General features: G+C 33.6%; 1 protein-coding gene across 2 annotated transcripts in view; it reads right to left on the bottom strand.

Moving 5' to 3' along the window:
- ATRNL1 (attractin like 1) overlaps window positions 1-13,673 on the bottom strand; it is a 489,687-nt gene that overhangs the window by 405,272 nt on the left and 70,742 nt on the right. For both annotated transcript variants that reach the window (XM_034440210.3, XM_087872929.1), the window contains exons 10-11: window positions 12,490-12,644; window positions 1,250-1,334 (exon numbers count right to left, since the gene is read on the bottom strand). In XM_034440210.3, coding sequence (XP_034296101.2) covers window positions 1,250-1,334; window positions 12,490-12,644 — 240 coding nt within the window. The remainder of the gene's footprint in view (window positions 1-1,249; window positions 1,335-12,489; window positions 12,645-13,673) is intronic.

Here is a 13,673-nt window from a genome sequence, read left to right as displayed (position 1 = left end):
GGGGACTCATGCCTTTATCAATGCTCACGTGGAACACTGCAATAAACTCTACCTGGACATGCCTTTTAAGATTCCATTCAGAAACTGCAATTGTTTCAGAATTTGGCACCTTTACAGGTTTCAGAGTGCAATTCAAAGCATTGCTGTTAATCATAGCTTGACATCTTCAGTACCAACTTATCCAAGAGTTCACCTGTCTGAAATGCTTACTCATAAGTAAAGTAGTTTGTTGTGACCCATTTTCAAAAAGTGAATGGGTCTGAGGTCCAGAAATGTGATTTTTTTTTTTTTTAGTTAATGATCTTGGTCCAAAACAGAATTGTTCTTGGGATAGGATAAATGTGATTTTGCCTACAATTTATGCAGGACAAGTAATCCTCAACTTTATATGATCAGTCATATAAAGACCATTCAAAGTTAAGATGGCTCAGAAAGGATGCTTTTATGATCTGTAAAGAACTTCTGGACATCATAAATGTCATATACTCTCCCCAGTGGTATGTGATAGTGATCTGGATTCTTGACAACCTGTTCACACTCGTAATTGGTTGCCAAAAGTCCCACGATCATGTGATCATCCTTTGCAATTTTCCTGCCAGCTTCCCCAGATAGAAAATGGAGAAGCTGGCAAGCTGTTGCCACTTGCCGAAGGACTGTCTTTCCCTTCTATGCATGGGGGGCGGGGGGAGAATCCTTTATTAGGCTATAAAAATAAAGCTCCAATCTTCGCTTCTCCAGCCCAATGCAGAGGTTCCCTTCTGTACATGGAGAGGAACTATCTACCCTCCTTTGGCATGCAGTTCTTTTGTTCTGTCTGTTAAATGACTGCAATAGGAAGAGTAGGTTTAAAATAATTTAGCAAAGTGATCATGTGGGCATCTCACTTAATAACTGCTTCACTCAATGACTAAGATATCTGTTTCAGTTATCATAAGTCGAGAACTACCTATACTAGGATTTTAATCTTCAAGTTTAATTTCAGTCTTATTTATACATTTCTTTTTACAGGCCTTTTCAATCATTATACTTCATTTGTAACAAACACTTGGTCAAATGAAGTAATATTTAAATTTAAATAAATTAATTACTAATACTGAAAGTATTCATATTTTACAAGTTTTGATTTAAATGGAAACTCAGTATTGGCTTACATGGTAACCAGACAATAATTCATATTATTCATGAATTCTGCATCTTTAAACAATTGATATGTGTGTTTTCTTTTAGCCAATGTTGAGAAATACATTACCCATTGCTGACAATTGCAGAATGACCAAATCTGTTCACATCCCTATGAAGACTTGGTTTTTGAAGAATTTTCCATTCATCACAAGCTAATAAGAGAAGAGAATGTATTTTGCTGTTACTAGACTTCAGTATTATCAGAAAGTGTGATAATTACAAAACAATCCAAATCTCTCACATCACAATGAAATTAAGTTCAAAGAATTTTCTAATTATTAGAAATAATGTAAAAATATAGTTATAATTTCCTGTTCATAAGCTTTAAGAAAATATATCTCAATATTTAACAATTGAATATATTTCTATATAACCTTTAATTATTTAAAATATTACACATTAATCTGACTGTATTAAACACTGTAGTCTATCCTCTAAGGTAGATCAATATCATCATCTTACAGCATACAATCTGCCATAAAATGTATGAATGAATTCCTTGTGAACTCTCCGAGCTTGGTTGTTTGCAAACATTTCATTACCCAACTAGGTAACATCATAAGTGCTAGGATGGGGTTTGCGCCATGTTTATATACAGTAACTTATCCTGTCAATATTGCCAACGTATTGATTAGGATATTGTTTTTTTTACTTGTTTGTCTGGTGTTAATTCCTGCTTATCTGGGTTTAGGAGTGGGATATGGGGTTTTTATTGGTTGGTTGCTTTCTTTTTTAATTTTATTAAGTCTTTTGAATGGTCTGTAAATGTGGTTTATTTCCATGTGTCTATTGATGGCTGATTTGTCTGAATTCCAAGCCTCCAGGAATATGCTAATATTTTTGGATTAGCTGGTCTAGGATGCTCATAGGTTTCCAGTTGAAATTATGATTGAGTCTGAACATTTGTTGTGAGATTAAGGAATTTTCATGGTGTCTTCCGACTGCTAGGTGGCCTTCATGGATCTTCTCTGTCAAATCTTCTGCCTATCTGTACTATAAAGCAGCTGTTACAAACCTTACACTGTATGTTGTACATAACTTTTGGTTTTTGTTCTAGGGATACTGGATGTTCCAGTTTATTTAGAATATTTTTCTTGGGGTTCTATTATCATAGTGATGGTAATATTATGCAGTAGTATCACTGACAATTGTATTTTGCTTGAAATCATGTTGTATTTAACATTTTCTACAGTTCATGCAATTATACTGCTATAATTTTCTAAACATATTTTTCTTGAATCAATATTAATGTATAAATATATTTTTCTAGAAAGTATTACCTGATGTTCATGTTTAAATTGCCATTCATAAAAAATGTTCCATATTCTACTGAACTCTATAAAACTATATAGTAATCTGATCTCATTATGCCATGCTGGTATGGACTGCATGGTTTATCACAACATTTGTTTTACTGCAACTCCTTTCAGACCACATTAATAATGTAGCATCTCCTTTGGATGTAACACAAATTTTATATACTCCTATACTCCTGTACAGACATATGAAAAGCATTGCACTGTTATTTGTCTAAGTATTCCTATTCAGTTTTAAGCTGTTTACTTTTTTCATTTGAGAAATGTGAAAATAAAACTGTTTTCTTCTGGAATTTTTTCTATATACAATTTTATGCACGCTGACACTGTACTAATACTCTAGTTGGTTGCTGCAAACATGCTGTTTGCAAGCTGCAATTCATTTCTCCTTTGCCCTATAGGAATTGCATTAGAGATTTTGCCATTGCACAAGCAATTATAAACTTTACAATACCCAAAGTCAAATTGTCTTTTTGCAATTGTTTTATCACTATATTTTTAGAATTCCATTCTTCATCATATCATCTACACTACAGAATAAAAAACTTTGCTTCCTAAGATAGCAGCTTATTTATGGATTTAACTTGTCATTCCTTGCTTTCACGTTGAAATACAATGTGCTTCAAACTTTGCAAATAATATTTCATTTTTCTATAATATGTCATGGACCAGAATATCACTGTGACCAGTTTTCAGTCATATTTCCAGTATCAAATACCAGTAGCTAATCTTTGTGGTATTATAGGTGTTTGGAATCCTTTTGACACCATCCAGCTTAAACTTTCCCAGAACCATTAATATATATCTAACATCTTCTAATGATTCTATTAGCAGTAATTGGAATTGCACTTTCATATCTTCCATCATCCTAAGTAAATGAGAAATTCCAAATAAAGCTGTGAAAATCACTTGAAAGAATGATTTGTTCTAAGGATTTCCATGAATGAAATATCAGTCCTTACAGCACAGCACCCAAAGGATTTAGCATTTCTTTGAGATTATTTGCATATTTGGTCAGGTTACTTTACATTTTAGTGAAATATTCATATTTTCACTTGTAAAGGAACGCAAAACAGAAATTTGGAAAAGAAGGGGAAGAAACAAAAACTGAGTCATGAGAAACAATAATCTGATTTGATTTTGACTGGTACAAAATGAGATAGAGAGAAATTCCGACAGATTTTCAAGATTCCGTCACTGTAGCCTACAACATAAAGTAATATGACCTTGATTTACGATAAGTGAATCCAAAATTTCCAATGCTAAGCACAACAGTTAAATAATTTTTGCCCCACTTTATGATCTTTCTTGCCATAGCTATTAAGTGAATCACTGCAATTGTTAAATTACTAATATGGTTAGTTAATGAGTCTGGCATTGACTTTGCTTGTTAGTGGGTTGCAAAAGTTAATCGCACGACTCTGGGACACTGCAATTGTCATAAATACATGCCAGCTCCCAACCATCTGAATTTGCTCATGCAACCATGGGGATACTGCAACAGTCATAAGTGTAAAAAAACAATGATAAGTCACTTGTTTCAGTGTCACTGTAACTTGGAACAGTCATTAAACAAATGATTATAAGTCAAGGACTACCTGTATAACTGGAATCTCTGGAGTGTCAGTTTTTTGGTCTAATTCTTTAAAGCAGAGAAATGTTAGTACTTCAAGAGTTGTTTCATTCTTCCCTTTTGCATATTAGACAAAGTCAAGAATGTGTTGATCAACATTTTCCATTTCTCAGAACTAAGTTGCTGTTTCTTCTCTCTTAACAGTTCATTCATTACTTCACCAATTTAATCTCTACATTCCTTTATATCAGGGCTCCCCAATCCCCGATCCACAGCCTGTTGAGAACTGGGCTGCGCAAGCAGCAGGCAAGCGTGCAAGCTTGTAAAGCTGCATTTGCGCAAGCAGTGCGCACAAAATCATTCCATCTCCCCCCTGCTGCTGCCAGTCCGCAAGCCCGAAAGGTTGGGGACCACTGCTTTACATCATTAGAGCTGCATCAATAGGATGGTGGTTTCCAACGTCCCGATATAGTCAGTTGACGCCACCGCTGACTATTGGGGGTGAATCGCTGGCCCCCACGGAGAGGGCTCGCAACTTGGGTGTCCTCCTGGATTCACGGCTGTCTTTAGAAGAGCACTTGACGGCCGTGACCGGGAGGATTTTTCATCAGGTTCACCTGATTCGCCAGTTGTGTCCCTTTCTGGATCGGGATTCTTTACACACAGTCACTCATGACCTCGTCACTTCCCGTCTGGACTACTGAAATGCTCTCTACATGGGGCTCCCCTTGAGGAGCACCCGGAGGCTCCAATTGGCACAGAGTGCGGCCGCACGGGTGGTTATGGGAGCAATATGGTGCTCCCGTGTGACGCCTCTCCTGTGCGAGCTGCACTGGCTCCCGGTGGTCTTCCAGGTGTGCTTCAAGGTTTTGGTCACCATGGCTTAGGACTTGGTTATTTACGGGACTGCCTACTACCACAAGCAGCCTCCCACTGGCCGGTACGCTCTCATAGAGAGGGGCTCCTCTGGGTGCCGTCAGCCAAACAGTATCGACTGGCGGCCCCCAGGGGGAGGGCCTTCTCTGTGGGGGCACTCACTATCTGGAACGAGCTCACCCCAGAGATACAGAGGATCCCGGATCTGCGCACTTTCCGCCGTGCTCTTAAGACCCTCCTATTCCAGCAAGCCGGCCTGGCCTAATTTTCTCCCCTGTTTTAAAATTCTTTTAAATCGAAATTTTAATTTGTTTTAAATTATTGGGATTTTTTATTGTCTTGGGCTAAATTATTTAATCTGGTTTTAATTATGTTTCTAACTTTTGTATCTATGTATTTTATTTCCTGCCTGTTCAGCGCCCTGAGTCCTTCGGGAGTAGGGCGGTATATAAATTTAATTAAAAGAAAAAAGAAAAGAAAGAAAAAGAAAGAAAGAAAGGACATGACCACCTTGACATTTCAAAAATAATACTTCATCCACAGCATTGTTGAAAATGTAGTTTTGCCCTAATTGTTTTCATAGTTCTAATTTTCAGCATGCATAGAAATATATTTATTTTACATTCTTATCTTAATGTTTTCATTCTTACTAATTACTTTATCAAAAGAAATAGCTTGAAAATAGAAGCTGCATTATTAACAGCTCTCCTAAAAATATTAGCTGATTACATATAGAAAGTAAACTTCATCAGAATCATGTATAAATCTTTCAGGTTCAAAAATATACCATACAATTTTCATATGTGCCAAAAACCAGCCACGGCTACTATGTTATTTGATAATGCACTATTTTGCTGCTAGTGCTTAAGCATCAATGAGAAATATCAAAAATGTTTCGCAGAAAGGTAGTTGAAGCAAAAGTCTTTAAAAAATCACAAAAGAGGAGTATTACAATAATAAAATAGTGAAAGATGCCAATCAACGTGGAACAAGGGAAGAATGACACTAACAACAAATGTGTATTTCTCATATTTGGTTTACAAGAGTCTTGATAAAATGATATTATGGACTGGAAAATAAAGAAGACTGAATAATTATGGAGTGATTATATTTCAGATATATGTTTCTCATGGGAACAATATAGGGAATAAATATCTCAGCAGCTTCTCAATTATTTGATAAATTCAGTTCAATTTCTTACAATTCACTTGTCTCAGACTGCTTACTATAAGCATTTGAACATCTAAATGTACAAGAAGAGAAGCCTGCAGCTAAAAGACATGTATGCCATTTATTGTAATTTGGTCAAGGGTAGAGCAAATCAGGGTCTTTGTTCTTTTCCCCCTGGGAAAGTGGGCTTTAGTTCTGAACAAAAATCATTATTAAAAGCTAAGTTTAAGATAAGGAATCCTTGCAGCCTGTAGATATAACTCCTTTTTTGCCCGTGTTATTTGTCAAACTGGCAGGTCTTTTCAATACACTATAGAAAGAAAAAGAATCATGTTACAAATAGGCTTTCTTATCTTCTTTAGTCTTCTCAGTAATGGCTAAACATTGAACAAACTTCTAAGCTAAAAAGTCATTTTGCTTAGTTTTTCAAAACTCCTAAAAATAGATTTTTTAAATGAAATATATATTCATTCATTATCAAGTGTAACTATTTCAAAGGAGAATGTATACCTTACTTAACAATTTTAATTTGTCCTTGCTTGAAGTAAACAGTGGAAGCACATAAATTATATCTAAAGACAGACATTTATAATTAAATATATCATTTAATGATATTTATCAAAAGCATTTGAGATATAAAAGGGTTAGTATGTTTGGCTCTAGCCTCATTGATCAAAGTGACTTCAGGGATACACAACAGAAATTGCATTAGAATGAAACACCATGAACAAAAAATTTAGATAGCTGAGTTTCACTGGAAATAACATTTTTTTGTTGCCAACCAGCCAACCTCATTCAGATTAGGGAAGCATTTAAGGTTTCAAATTGCATGATAAAAAAAACTAAATAAAATACTAAAACTTGAGATAATATATGGAATCTTTGCCTCTATTCAATAGTTGTGAGAGGGATTTTGGAGTCCTAGTGGACAACCATTTAGATATGAGCCAGCAGTGTGCAGCAGCTGCCAAAAAAGCCAACACAGTTCTGGGCTGCATAAACAGAAGAATAGAATCAAGATCACATGAAGTATTAATACCACTTTATAATGCCTTGGTAAGGCCATACTTGGAATATTGCACTCAGTTTTGGTCACCACGATGTAAAAAAGATGTTGAGACTCTAGAAAGAGTGCAGAGAAGAGCAACAAAGATGATTAGGGGCCTGGAGGCTAAAACATATGAAGAACGGTTGCAGGAACTGGGTATGTCTAGTTTAATGAAAAGAAGGACTAGGGGTCACATGATAGCAGTGTTCCAATATCTCAGGGGTTGCCACAAAGAAGAAGGAATCAAACTATTCTTCAAAGCACCTGAGGGTAGAACAAGAAACAATGGGTAGAAACTAATCAAGGAGAGAAGCAACCTAGAACTAAGTAGAAATTTTCTGACAGTTAGAACAATTAATCAGTGGAACAACTTGCCTGCAGAAGGTGTGAATGCCCCAACATTGGAAATTTTTAAGAAGATGTTGGATAACCATTTGTCTGAAGTGGTGTAGGGTTTTCTGCCTGGACAGGGGGTTGGACTAGAAGATCTCCAAGGTCCCTTCCAACTCTGTTATTCTATTCTATTCTATTCAAATAAATCTGAGAAGAATTTTTTTTCTTTTAATTGCCTTTCTCAGTAAAAATTTAGGTCTCTTTGAAATAACAAGCAACATATTTTAATTGTAGGCATAACATTTATATTTAAGATTAGTGAGTTAAGCATCTTGAAAGAAATGTTTAGTTTTGCTAACTGAATGAAAGAATTTTTTGCTATTGGATCTGCTTTCCTAATGATAAAAAATAGCAATTAATGGCCTTTGCAACTGCTACATTACATCTTGGAAAGCATGTCAATACTTTGCTCAAGTGACTGTATTTAATTAATACTCACACATGTATACATATGTGTATACGTAAAAATGTGTATATATAGTCACTGTGAATATGAAATGTGTGTGTGTGTGTATATATATATATATATATATATATATATATATATATATATATATATATATAAACACACATAAAAATGTGTATATATAGTCACTAAGTCAATATGAAAGAGTCAAAAATAGCTACAAAAGTCAATTGGGTGACTTTGGGCCTGTCACTCTCATCCCAAACCACGTCATTTGGTTGCTATTATGGAGAAAATAAGAGGAGGAGGAGGTACAGTATATGAAATATGTTCTCATCTTGAGTTACTTGTAAAATAATAAAGGCAGGATGCAAATAAATAAATAAAAATGCTGCATGATTAATTAAAAAAAGCTACCTAACATTTTCTTTCTTTTTTCATTTTGCTTTCAATTTTAATTATTATTGAGAATAAAGTGCTATAATATCTCAATTTGTTTTAATTTGATAAATGTGGCGTGATATTAATAAAATGAATTCTACTTACAAGTGAAAATGACACTATTTACAAAATAGCACTTTTCCCAGAAAGAAGAAACCATTCTACTTTCATTTCATTCGGTTTAATATAGTTAACTGCATTATATTCTACAGCATTCTAATTATGTTAAGACTTACATATACCAGACATACTGTTGAAATGAATACAGTATATAACTAGTTTAGATACTAGTTATGGAGGCTTAGCACTCCATTTTGAATTTGAAAATAGCCTCTTAAAAAATCATTCAGGCCATTCCAGATATTAACGTTTCTCCTTTTGATTTCATTTTAAAAGCTCTAAGCTTAAGTCACAGAAAGCCAAGCATCCTGAAGGAAGGGTCATCGCCACAAGTAGTCTTCATTAGGACCAGTAACTGGATCTTTAAATGAAGCCATCACCAAGGAAAATTGTCACTGTGCTTATTATCTTACTTCAGTTTTCTTTGCTGTATAGGCCTGTGAAGTCGTAAATGCAAGGATTGATCACCAAGTTACTTTTTCAGCAACATTGTAACAGCAACAGTCACTGCAGAAGACCATCACTAAATGTGAACTACCTGTAGTGTCGAAGAAAGAGTTTTACATTCAAAACCTTCTGGGTTCGTTCTACATTTATAAATGTAGAACAAAAACAAGATGTGATTACATATAAAGAGCTTCTCAATATGGAAAGAGGTATATTACAGTTAAAGTCTTTGAATGTACTAAAAGAAGAAAGATAATTCAAACTTGGTTTCAGTACAGACAGTTACAAGCTAGATGGAAAGAGGATCAGAAAATTGGTATCATGCAAACGGATGAAAACTTGGTAAAACAAATCAGAGACCAGAGTCAAATGCATATAAAAAGGTTGTATATATTTATAGAAATAGATTCAGAAACGGAGTTAGTTAAAGATTGTATGATAAAATGGGCACAAAATATTGAGGAACCAATAATGATGGATTGGGAAAAAATATGGGTTAGAAATGTAAAATTTACGCAAACTCAAAATATGAGAGAAAATTTTTATAAAATGTTTTATAGATGGCACTTAGATCCTAAAAAGTTAGCTTGTATGTATCCAAGTTTACAATCTATGTGTTGGAGATGTGAGTGTGATGAAGCCACGTATTATCATATATGGTGGACATGTAAAAAAATCAAAGCATTCTGGATAAAAATATGGTGGATTATGCAAAACACCCTTAAAAGAAAGATAAAGTTTACTCCACAGCTGGTTTTGCTGGGTATAATTACAGTTTGTATGGTTATAGAGACTAGTTTGATTTTAAATTTAATAACCGCAGCAAGACTTTTGGTGGCGCAGTATTGGAAGAAGGAAGATTTGCCTACTATTGAAGAATGGACACTAAAAGTAATGAACTTAGCAGAGATGGCCAAAATTTCAGCGTATTTGAAGGACCATTCAAATGAAAGATATATTTTGGAATGGAGAAGATGGATTGACTATATTCAAAACAAATATGGGATTAAAAAGTTTCAAATATTTTATGAATGAATAAAGAGTCTTTAGAAAGTATTTAAATTTAGTCATATAAAAGGGGAGTTAAAACTACAAGAGGGAGATAGGAGTCTATAGATAGTTAGCATATGTTAATATACGATTGTTAAATCTATACCCTGTATTTTGCTCTGGGAAGTCGGGGGGGGAGGGAGGGGGAGGGAGGGGGGAGGGGGGATGGGAAAACATTTGTAAAAATTTTTAAAACTTTTTAATTAAAAAAAACCTTCTGGGTTCAAATCCCTGCATTTCTCGTTTTCTGGGGAAATATTAAATATGTGATCTCGGTGAACAATTTCTCCCACAGTAAGGTCAGTGATCAAAACCTCTATTGGTCATAAAGAATATAAAGTATTAACAAAATATGTGTACATCTAATGTTCTCTTAATTATTTTAGCTTTTTAATTAAGTAGATATTACAGATTCTGCTTTCTTTTGATATATGCTCATATAGAAACTGAAATTTTCCTTTTCTATTATGCTTAGGTTCAAGACATATTCTAAGGAAGTGTTTTTAATTTAGGCTTCAGGAATAGCACAGAAGATTAAACTCACATGTAATTAATCTTCATACAAATATTAAAATTAGACAGAAATTACATCTGTTTCATTTATATCATATCGGATTAATAATGCATGGGAAATGAGACTGCTAAAATTATAGATAATATGTTAAGTGTTTTAATTATTTAGGAAAAGAAATGATGTAGCATTACAATTTAAAACCAAAGCAGACTGTAATTTTTATGTTTAAAAATAACAATCAGTTTCTGCAGTCCTAGGCTTACGTTCATGATGTTCTCAGTGCATACACAAAGTTGATTACAATTTCTACATTATATGACAAGAAAATATAACCATTTAAAAAGATCTATTGAAGGAATTCACAGGCTCTACACATTTTAATTTAATGCTACAAATAAAAATTACTGCCTTTAAGCTATTGATATATCTGATTGTATTAAATTATTACAGAACTCAGTAATAAAATTGTAGTAATTGATATAATTACTAATATAATTTACACGATTAAAAGAAGAAATAAATGTATTAGTTAAATATTGCACATTTTGGGGGGGTTATGATTTCTGGGGGTTATGTATAGGGTGAGAAACATTGAAGAAAATATTTATTAATATTTTATATTTAGATAGATATATAGAGATAGATATATAATATATATTTCCTATTTGTCATAATTTCAGAAAAGTTATTTTTATCACATATTGCTATGTCTTCAATCATATCAAATCATAACCCTCTATTAAACTAGGATATATGAAATATCAAAAACATTTCTTCTATGAATATTCACCATTTGGAGAGCTGTGGAGAATATTTTTAAAAGCTGTCAACATTACTATGTTGGGAAATGTAAAACTGTCAAGGCAACAGTGCATAACCTGACGTATCCCTTTCTTACCCCATTTTAGTTTATTGTATAAATATGTTCAAGTGGTATTGCAAAGATTAACTTTGTTTAAATATGTAAATACATTCTGACTTTTTAATGCCTAAATTTAGGAAATTATTATTATATTTAGAATTATAGATTTAAAATGGAGGATCAAAAAGACTGTTCACTCATCCCTCTGACAAAGGGACTGAAATTGGCTTTTCAGTAATGCTTTGGTTGTAGCCTGTCTGGTGCCATCATTTTTTCTTTGTTCTTATGATTGTATTATTGTCCTCTGTCCCCTTTTATCTGTGAACTGCACAGAGTCTCTGGAAGTTCAGCGATGTAAAAAATAAATAAATAAATATAAGCGAAATCAAAACCCTGGAACCTTGAATATTGTAGAAAGAAAGAAATTTGCTGTCAGAGGCATCTCAATTTTCTATCTACTGAATGAAACTCAAGGATTGAAATGATAAAAATGTGGCTTGTCTTAGAATAAAAATATGGTTATAAATATTCATGTTTTATTTATTTATTTTATTTATTTATATTTAAATTTCTATACCACCCTTCTCCCGAAGGACTCTGGGAGGTGTACAGCCAAGATAAAACCCACAAATATAAAATTTAAAAGCAAATTAAAACTATTAAATAATTTGGCCGAAACTAAAATAACATAAAACTACCCATTAAAATTACACTTAGGCCAGTCTTGCCTGCTGAAACAAAAGCATTTTGAGGGCACGGCGGAAGGTGCGAAGGTCGGGAATCCTACGAATCTCTGGGGGCAGCTCATTCCATAGGGCAAGTGCCCCCACAGAGAAGGCTCTTCCCCTGGGGGTCGCCAGTCAACACTGTTTGACCGATGGCACCCTGAGGAGTCCTGTCTGTGGGAGTGTACTGGTCGATGGGAGGCTATCTGTGGCAGAAGGCGGTCTCATAAATATTTATGAAATGAAGAACTTTTATAGAGCAGGTTATTGTATACGTTTTTTGTTACATAAGTTATATATTATATTCTATATAGTATATATTAAATTTAGAGTTCCAACCTTTCAAACATTTACTCTTATACCTACCAATGTCATAGGCCAGGAAATCAGCAGAAAAACACTTCGCACCATTACTTAATGAAGTATCATTATGAGTGTTTCCCCCAAAAATTAACATTGCTCCATTCATCAAAACAGCCGAGTGGAGATATCTTGCAAAGCCACTCTCTTTTAAAATTGTCCTGTTGAAAAAAAGGAGTATATAAGGCATCAAGAGGAGTCAAGGTGATCTGTGTGAAATAACTATAAATTAAATAATATTTGTTTAGACACAGTGCTAGCAATCACATCTGTTGAACTGCACAGAAAAACAAATTTCAAGAATTATATTATGAATAGTCTTGAAACAAACCAGGAAAGAAACAAGCTGTAACTATTCATCCTTTTAAAAATTCTTATTATCCTGTGGACTTTTGGAGTTAAAATACAAAATATAATAAATTTATATTAAAATATGAAATAAAATATGAAATATAATTTATATGACTTTTTTGCAAATCCAATACTTTCTCTATAATTTTAAGGACTTTTTCACAGCAACATTTACACATCTGAATTCATATACATCAATTTGGATGGTGATATTTGATAATTTTTCTGATACCAGCCCTGAGCGAACATATAGATAACCTTAAGGCCTGAAAACCACATGCAGTAGCAGTGGATCTTCTTTGCCTATGCTATTGTCAAATAATGCCTATTCTAAAATCTCTTAATGAATACTGTTACTAATCTTCTGTCATCCAGTTATAACAGTGCGAATGAGTCTTTTATAGCTTACTTTCTGATGGTGGTATCATGCAAATTCAGAATTACCACTTTAAAATTATAGCAAATCACAAAGGATCCATGTTTTATTTTAATTTGGTTTATACATTATACATGAAGATTTTAGTAAAAACTTCTTGATCAAATTGATCAAAGATAATTCTCTGTTCAGTATTTTCTACACTCCTCTGTATATCTACCCCATGTAAACTGATATTTCTCACAGTTCTGTCCAAGAGATCGGGGAATTAAGTTCCATACTGTACAATGATTTTGTTTCTATTAATACATATATGTGAAATCTCTGATCCTCTGAACAGCATGATAACATTTAATATATTAGAGTTGATGTTTAACAATATTCAAAATACTTAGCAATATCAACTATTATCTCAGAAAAGAAAACAGGTTGAATCTTATTGCTAGAATGCTATTGTTTTCTT

This window comes from Pantherophis guttatus, chromosome 6 (assembly GCF_059756535.1).
Source record: "Pantherophis guttatus breed Tessera chromosome 6, ASM5975653v1, whole genome shotgun sequence".
NCBI classification, from domain to species: Eukaryota; Metazoa; Chordata; class Lepidosauria; order Squamata; family Colubridae; genus Pantherophis; species Pantherophis guttatus.
This window is presented reverse-complemented; position numbering and strand designations above follow the sequence as displayed.